The 8,479-nt window shown below is 33.9% G+C and overlaps 2 protein-coding genes across 2 annotated transcripts; one reads left to right on the top strand and one right to left on the bottom strand.

Moving 5' to 3' along the window:
• Positions 1-1,496: 1,496 nt before the first annotated feature.
• LOC116000450 lies at positions 1,497-2,269 on the bottom strand. Its single transcript, XM_031240539.1, has 2 exons — positions 2,026-2,269; positions 1,497-1,896 (listed from the first exon to the last, which is right to left on the bottom strand). The coding sequence occupies exons 1-2, from the start codon at positions 2,191-2,193 to the stop codon at positions 1,702-1,704; spliced, it is 363 nt and encodes a 120-aa protein (XP_031096399.1). The 5' UTR covers positions 2,194-2,269; the 3' UTR covers positions 1,497-1,701.
• Positions 2,270-4,975: 2,706 nt separating this feature from the next.
• Positions 4,976-8,479, top strand: LOC115999855 (ORM1-like protein 3). The gene is made up of 3 exons (XM_031239793.1): positions 4,976-5,467; positions 6,520-6,668; positions 8,052-8,479. Exons 1-3 carry the CDS (start codon positions 5,282-5,284, stop codon positions 8,188-8,190), a joined length of 474 nt encoding a protein of 157 aa, XP_031095653.1. The 5' UTR covers positions 4,976-5,281; the 3' UTR covers positions 8,191-8,479.

The raw sequence follows: 8,479 nt of genomic DNA on the forward strand, positions 1-8,479 counted from the left end.
ATTGGTAAATTTTTTTTTTATTTATTGTTTAGCTTTTTATGTGCTCACCTTAATATTTTTAAGAATTGATATTATTGTTTTTGTAGAACAATCCAAGGAAAAGGGTGAGATCTAAGAAGTCACAACAAACCAATTCAACTTCTAGAAAGCAACAACCTATTGAGCCCACTGTTGAGACACTTGTTGAACTCGCTACTAATCCTACTGAAGTCCATGATGTTTACAGGCCACATCCTATTGAAGTCCATGGTGTTTGCATTCCACATCCTACTGAAGGCCATGATGTTTTAATACAAGAAGATATTGATTTTGAGATGACTTTAAATTCATTCAATTTTGATGATCTCATACCAAATGGAGTCCCAATTGAAGTTCTAGAAAACAACCAAGTTTCAAGCCATGTTGAAGTCACTGTTGCAGCCCAAGTTGAAGTCCCTACTGAAGTCATTAAGAATTAGTGCATCATATCTACCAATTAATGTTAGACAGCTTTTTTTTTTTTTTTTGTCAAACTATTATAATTAGGAATGTTTTGGTTTTGGTTAAAACAACTCAAAATGTAATTATGTTCTTTTTGTCAACTTGAATTTGAATTTTTTTTTTGTATCGCTGATATTTGGCAAGTTGAAACCCCAATCAAGACTATGGTTTTTTTTTTTTATGTGCAATGTGTTGTTCTGTTTTTTGGTTAATTGTTAGTAAGTAAGCCATTTCATTGAAAGATTTATATGCATTGTTTTTGGTCAATTTTCAGTACATAATTTCAGCCACTTCATATGCATTTTCAATCAATTTTCAGTCAAATTTCTGTCCTTACATAAACAAGCTACTGCATTCATAATCTTCAATTCTAGCTCAGAATGTTCATATTTTTTTACTCAATTACCAAGGAAGCAATTTCATTGAATGCAAAATATAATCCAGTACATAATGCTCATACATAGCCACTGCAAAATATTTTTACTTCCATTTTCTTACATTAATTGATACAAAGGATTATGCCTTTCCCATTAGTGGGTTATGGCACAAATTTTAAGAAACAAAATCTTAAGCTTCTAGTTTTTAACTAATGGGGTTGTTGCATTTTGGAGATATTTTTCTCCTGCAACAACCCCCAATTTGCCAGGGTATTTAAACAAAAATGCCAGACGCCAGCTTCTCTCACGTTGGGCTCTGCACTGTTTATTTTTGTTTTTTTTTGTTTTTATTTAATTTAAATGCTGGCCGTTGCAAATGCAACGGCCAGCTTCTTGTTTTATTTATTTTTTAATTATTTATTTAATTTAATGCTGGCCGTTGCATATTTGCAACGACCAGCTTCTTATTTTGTTTTTTTTTTAGATTTATTATTATTTAATTTTTAAATTAAATATTGTTATTAAATTTATTATTATTAATTAAATTAAATATTGTTTTTAAATTTATAATTATAATTACAATTATAATTATAATTTTTAGAATGTTAATAGATAATTTCTTTCAAAAAAGAATGCTGATAGATAAAAGAAATAATTAAAATATAATATGGTAAAATGGTGGGTTCACAAAAAATGAGAAAAAACTTAAAACTAATGGGAAGAAGAGTTTTTGGGATTGGGTGAGATATTAGATGATGAGATGGATGTTTGGGCCCACAAAAATCTTGAGAAAGACCTTACAATCAATTTATACCATTACCCAAGAACCTACCACTAAGAACAACTATACCAACATTACAACTTTAAATCGCCAACTCTTAAACCAATAGTTATCCACAGCCAATTTAAGCTTCATTTGTAATGACTTCAACTCTTCATCTTGCTTATTCAACCTCTTAAGCAGTCCTGGAATGATCCTCGTTGACCTCTTACACATCAGAGGGTCGAACCATTGTATGAACCCACACCCTTTACTCATCTATTATAACACAATTGGAATATCAATTTATAAAAAAAAACAATTTTAATAAGAAAATCGAAGGAAAATATGGTAGGAAAAAAATAATTTTAATAAGAAAATCGAAGGAAAATCTGGTAACAAACTTACTCCATTGTCTAGACATAGCCAAAACCTTCGCCCAGGGTTTTCATTTGTCCATGAAGTGATTAACTTCAATTGTTGTCCACATCTACATTCACCAATTGGAGTTGCCTCGCCATTATCGATACTCTCTCTTTCTCTTTGGAAGTTTGAGGATGCAGAAGACCTAGCCATTATGGAGAAGAAGATGGCAAGATGAAATTAATGTTCAAGATGAGAAAAATGAGGAAAGGACATAAGAAGATGAAGATCTAGATGAATCTGACGATGAAGATGAAGGTTCAGGAAAAAAGAGCGTAGATATACTTTAGGTCATTAGTTTAGGTAAATGAAAAGACCATTGTGTCCCTGTGAAAAAGGAGAAAAAAAATTTTCCGGTAAAATTTTGATCAGGAGTTGGCCGGAAGGACTAATTTTGCTAAAAAATCAATACTCATGAACCAAATATGCAAGTTTTGATAGTCATGGATTCAAAATGTTAGTGCCATAATAGTTGTAGGACCAAAACTGCAAAAAACTCTTCTATGAAATTGCAATTTTCTCTTATCATGGAATTGCAATTCCTATGGTCCCCCTTAGGAATTGCAATTCCATGGTAAATGATCTTAGTTGTTTGGTTGAGTGTAGCTTTGGGGGAATTGCAATTCGATTGAGATGAGGGGCAATTTTGTTGGTGTAAAAACAATTTTGCCCCTCCACTCATACCCTTTGTTTTTTTTTTTTTTTTTTTTTTTTTTTTTTAAATTGAAAGAATTATTATTATTATTATTACATGGCATTTGGTTGGAGGAGGGAATTAGGAGGGAAAAGAATTGTAATTTGGTGGAATTGCAATTTAATGAATAAAGTAGGAATTGAAATTACAGTGTTTGGTATGCAAGAATAGGAGTACAAGATATTGAAAGGTAATAAGCGACAAAATGACTAAAATGTGGTTATGTTGTTGTAGTAGTAGTAATTCTTTCAATAATAATAATAATAATAATAATAATAATAATAATAATAATAATAATAATAATAATAATAATAATAATAATAACAACAACAACAACAATTGCCAAAGACCTTGTGATCAAGTGGTACCTGATGTATACTCTCATGTGGAAGGGAGTGGGTTCGAGCCTCAGTGGAGGCATCTGTTGACTTTTTGTGCTTCAGTAGGTGTTGCGCCTTCCATAGCACAATTTTTATTACTTTCTGTGCATTTATTTATGGCCAATCAAATAAATCATAATATAATGTGTTTATTATATGGTTTTTGGCATGCAATATGCTACCAAATTTTATGGAAAGTAGTCTATGATTTTAAAAGAGAAAATCTTTTAAAAATTAATAATAAAACGAGGAAAATAGTCAATCATATCTTTATAAAGTTACCGGACACATTGTTTGGTCTTAAAGAACACATTGTTTGACATTACAAAGCATATTGTTTGGCCTTACAGAGCACTTTGTTTGACCTTACTGAGCATATTGTTTGGCGTTAGAGAGCACATTGTTGTGTATCACAGTGCACTTTGTTTGGCTTACAGTGCACATTGTTTGGCCTTGCAGTGCACATTGTTACAGTGCACATTTTTTTTTGCGTAACATAACATATTTTTCATTCTTACAGTGCACATTGTTCATCTTTATAGTGCACATTTTTAACCTTACAGTCCACATTGTTAACCACCTAAAAGTTCAGTTTTAGCTTCCAGTGCGCATGGTTGTGCCTTCTAGAGCACAATTTTATCACTTTCAGTGCATTTTTATGACTAATCAAATAAATCTGCATACAGTGTATATTTTCTTGCGCTATGACTTCTAGTGCATATTTTTTATGTCGTACAAAGCTTATTGTTATTTCTTATAGTGCATATTGTTGTGCTTTTGGACTGCACAAGGCTGTAATTTTAAGTGTATATTATTTTGCTACTTTTAATACCTTCAAGTGCATATTCTCGTGTCTTATAGTGCGCAATTTTATGTAGTCAAGTGCAAAGTTATGTGTATTAACAATTAAAGAGTTTGAATTCTATGAATTATGAATGGTTTAACAATTTCATGTCTACGAATGATTAAAAAATAATCGAAAAACGAAATAGAAGAATTTGTGATTGAGTTTACCTTCATCCATTATGCCGATCGAAAAGAATTTGCAACTGATATGCGAAAGAAGGAGATCAAATAGTGTTTATCGAATGGCGTTGATCAAAAGGAAAGAATGGAGTAGAGTTTCAGATTGAGGAGAAGACCGTTAACAAAATATGTTTTAGGAAGTAAGAAGAATTTCGAAAAAAATCCTTCTTGTGCGTTTTTTTAAAGTGGGTTAATCTTGTGCGTTGGATCAAGACAGATCTATGGATTTCATTCCACCATATAATATAAATGGGTAACACTTGTGTGAAACCGTCTAATGGGTCGGATGTTTGATTAATGGGTTGGACCTTTAATCACATTAATAAAAAATTCGACCCATACGAATTGAGACTCGTGAGACGGTCCCACACAAGTTTTTTGGCAATATAAATTATATGGCTTTTTTTTTTTTTTTTTTTTTTTAAATTCACCGGGTTTTTGTCCGTCCGTTTAAAGGTCGGGGTGCACTCACGTTCGCTCTAGGAGGAAATTATTCCCGCACAAAGAGAGCTCACTTGCCCCTTGAAGTACCCCATTGGGTTAATTATATGACTTGTTTCATTTAATATTTATTATTTAAAAACAATATTTAATATAATTATAATTTTATCACTTATTCTCAAGTGGATCTTATGGTGTGGATAAAGATTAGTGATAGGATAAACGTCATTCCTAATTTGTTAATATGAAAATACATGGAGAAGAGCTTGTGGTTGGAGTAAAATAAATTAAAAAAAGGGATTTTACTGAAACAAAAAATGTAATGAAGCAACACCGTGAAGAAATTAGTGTCCGCAAACGCAATTCGCAAAGCAATGAAACAAAAAGTGGAAAATCTGTGGAATCTCTGCAAGGGCCGGCCCCCACCCCCTACCCCTACATAAAAGCTAATCGAGTTTGCCTCTCCTCTTCAATCTTCATCCATCTATATACTCGCCTGTCTCTTTCATTCTGCGATTCGCTTTTCGATTTTCGTCTACGTTTCACTTATTTCACTTTTACTTCTCCTCTTTGTTTGAGATTGCGGGTTGGGTTGGGTTGGGTTGGTAGGTAGAAGACGCCCAATCCTTTCCATTTTTCCAAGCAAGGGCTTCCAATCGTCGGATCTTCCAATTTTGCGAGCCTCTGGTGTTTGAATTGGATGGCGAATTTGTATGTCAGGGCGGCGCCGTCCACGGATCTGAATAAAAACACCGAGTGGTTCACGTATCCAGGGGTGTGGTCCACCTACATCCTTATCCTCTTCTTCTCCTGGCTCGTTGTTCTCTCCGTCTTCGGCTCCTCTCCCGGCACCGCCTGGACAATCGTCAACCTCTCTCATTTCATGGTACCATTTAGTTCATACGTAGATTTGCTTGTCTGATTAAATTGATCCGTTTCTGGATTTTCTGCGTATTTTACTTCTCGCTTTATGCTCGTTGATTGGTGTTTGTTTGCTTGTGCTCCGTCGTTTTACTAGTTGTTGATTTTGTATCGGGAATGAATTTGCAATTAGAGGCTTGGACGCGAGAGATTGCAATTGAAACTTGTTATGATTAGAATTTAGATGTAATTGGTACTGATTAGTAAACCTAATATGCCGAGTTTGGCTCCATCTCTTTAGCTATCGGTGGAAGCAATTTCATAAGATGTACTCTGAAATGGTGGGCGAATTTATGATGCTGAACTGCATCTTATTCTGGTGATTCCTTGGTTATGTGAATTCTAGGATGTTGCAAAGGGGATATTTTGTTACTTTTAGGGGGCTTTTGGTTCAGGTTATATAAGATAACCAATGTTATATTTGCCTGGGAATATAAGATTTCCATGTTTGGTTCAAGTTAAGCAATTTCCCGGGGAATTAACTGAGATACCCTCCCTTTCTTAGGCATCCTCACATTCCCTTGTATTATTGCTAATTTTGTCATTTTAATCCATTGCCTTAGTTAATTAGTGTTCAAACTCTTAATTAATTTTAAATCATTAACTTCTATATTTTACCATTGTCTTATTTATTTATTTTAGTTTTAAATTTATTAAAATACATATAAATATGTTAGCAGTATTCAAGTAAAAACAATCATCATAACATAAAAAAAAATAATTCTTCAACCAAATAGATTTATATTACATACCTTAGTTTTATAGGAATCTAACATTTCTAGCAATCTAACATTCCCTGAGGTAATATAACATTCCTTAGACCAAACACTTGGGGCTTAAACACTTATTACTTCCATTAGGGTGCATAGAACCTTGAAAGAAGTTCAAGGTGTGTCCTTTATGTAATTATGTCTATCTCTGCAAGGATGCAATCCTATTTAATGAAAATGAAATGATGTCTAATTGGTGTTTCCTGTAGATTTCATATCACTTTGTCTGTCTTGGTGTTTCCTGCAGATTACATATCACTTCTTTCACTGGAAGAAAGGAACACCTTTTGCAGATGACCAGGGTATTTACAATAGGTTGACTTGGTGGGAACAAATAGATAATGGCAAGCAGCTTACACGCAATAGAAAGTTTCTGACAGTTGTCCCTGTTGTACTGTGAGTATTTACTTCAATGCTCCAGTCTTTTTGGCTGACTTTTGATGCCTACCGTGTCATATATGATATCTCTTGTTACATGCAACTATGCAATTGGTTAAATGGTAGATGGATGAAATTGCTTGCTCGTTCTCATATGAATTATTTGTCTTAATTCTGCAGTTCCTCTTGCGAGATGTGTGCTGCATACTTTAATTGATTTTAGGATTTAATGTATGCTTTCTTTAGTTTTACTTGTGGTCAAAGACATGAATTCTATGTCTTTATTTGTTCTATTGAATGCTAAATCCATATTAATTGCAATAACTAGTTTATCTTGCTCCATAATGTCTATCCAAACAAGTGTTTTGTCTACCTCCTCCTTTCCTATGAAATTTATGCAAAATTGAGCACATTCCTTCCATTGTGTGCCTTTATATTCAATACAATTTAATAGTCACTGAAGAGCTCCTTTGTTGTTCTAACAAGGGTACGCTTGAGCTCGGCCTTTATGTGCATGGCTATGTTGAGAGGGTCTAATCTTGATCACTCTACCCCACTCTTTAACTGAAATTGGATTTTGGGAAGTGTAGCAACAGGGTATGGTTTTGAACACTAATAAGATGGTGTTTTCCATATATTGAAGCAGTGCCTAGAATATACTTAAGCCTTAAGCTTAGCCTCTATGTGGTTTGGCTAACTCTTGTCAATTAAGCTCTTCTTGTCTGTAAGGAAGAACCCAGAGTGTTTATGAAAGTGATAAGAGAGTAAATTAAGGAGTAAGAAGCCATAATTGATGTTCTGGTCTTTTGAGTACTGTTCCATTGTCCTTCTTTAGATTGCCCATACACTCTGGCAGAAAAGCCCAACTTTCTAATCTGACACAAGTTACGGGCTGCTTGATGAATTTGGAAAAAGTTTGATCATGGCAATAACCTAGATGCTTTATCAGACACATGCTTTGCTTTGAGTCAAATGTTGGAGGATGATTTGAAAGGGGTTTTGAAAGTAAACATAAAACATATACTTTAATCATCTATGGAATAAATAAGCAACAAGAGCTGGAATTGACTTCTAGGGAAAAAGGAATGCAACATTTCTGGGATATGGAATAATTTCCGTGTTGAATCAAGGTGCTGGCTTGGTGACTTGGGCTGATAAAAAGTGGTCACAGATGGACAGTTTTGTGTTTTTGTTATATCCTCTTTCTATTTTTGGGTTGGGAGAATATGGAGTAGCAATCTGTTAATTATTTCTTTATGTGTGCAACAGTGCAAGAGTATTAAAGATAAAAGAAGAAGAAAATGCAGATATTATTGGAATTATCTGAACTGCATCTATTAGATTTCCTTAATTTGCTGAGCATGAAAAAGACTTTTTGTTTTTTTTTTTTTGGTTGAGCAGGTATTTAATAGCCTCTCACACAACTGATTATCAACACCCAATGCTGTTCCTGAACACACTGGCGGTTTTCATATTGGTTGTTGCCAAGTTTCCTCATATGCACAAAGTTCGCATCTTCGGGATCAATGCAGATCAGTGAGCCTGAGTGTTGGTTCCACTATAAAGTATGAATTCCAAGTGATCCATTATATTTTGACGTCCTCTCGCGAGTAAATTGAGATTGCCCCTGTACAGAACAGATGATGCATGTTTGAACTGGAAAGGGTCTATATTGTGTAAAAAACCAAGGGCTTTCTTGTGGGGGATGTTCCTTATATGAACTGAACTCATATCTTTGTACCTGCAGCCCCAAGTGTTGAAACTTGAAACTCCCAACAATTTAAGAAATTTTATTTCACAATTCACACAACACTAATTGTTTTATTTAA

Source organism: Ipomoea triloba, chromosome 12 (assembly GCF_003576645.1).
Source record: "Ipomoea triloba cultivar NCNSP0323 chromosome 12, ASM357664v1".
Lineage (NCBI taxonomy): Eukaryota > Viridiplantae > Streptophyta > Magnoliopsida > Solanales > Convolvulaceae > Ipomoea > Ipomoea triloba.

What these genes read in the sequence shown, in the direction of transcription:
- LOC115999855 (XM_031239793.1), top strand. Translation starts at nt 5,282, where the DNA reads ATGGCGAATTTGTATGTCAGGGCGGCGCCGTCCACGGATCTGAATAAA. An exon ending in TCAACCTCTCTCATTTCATG is followed by an intron (nt 5,468 to 6,519) that starts GTACCATTTAGT and finishes TGTTTCCTGCAG; the next exon opens with ATTACATATCACTTCTTTCA. An exon ending in ACAGTTGTCCCTGTTGTACT is followed by an intron (nt 6,669 to 8,051) that starts GTGAGTATTTAC and finishes TTGGTTGAGCAG; the next exon opens with GTATTTAATAGCCTCTCACA.
- LOC116000450 (XM_031240539.1), bottom strand. Translation starts at nt 2,193, where the DNA reads ATGGCTAGGTCTTCTGCATCCTCAAACTTCCAAAGAGAAAGAGAGAGT. An exon ending in GGCTATGTCTAGACAATGGA is followed by an intron (nt 1,897 to 2,025) that starts GTAAGTTTGTTA and finishes GTGTTATAATAG; the next exon opens with ATGAGTAAAGGGTGTGGGTT.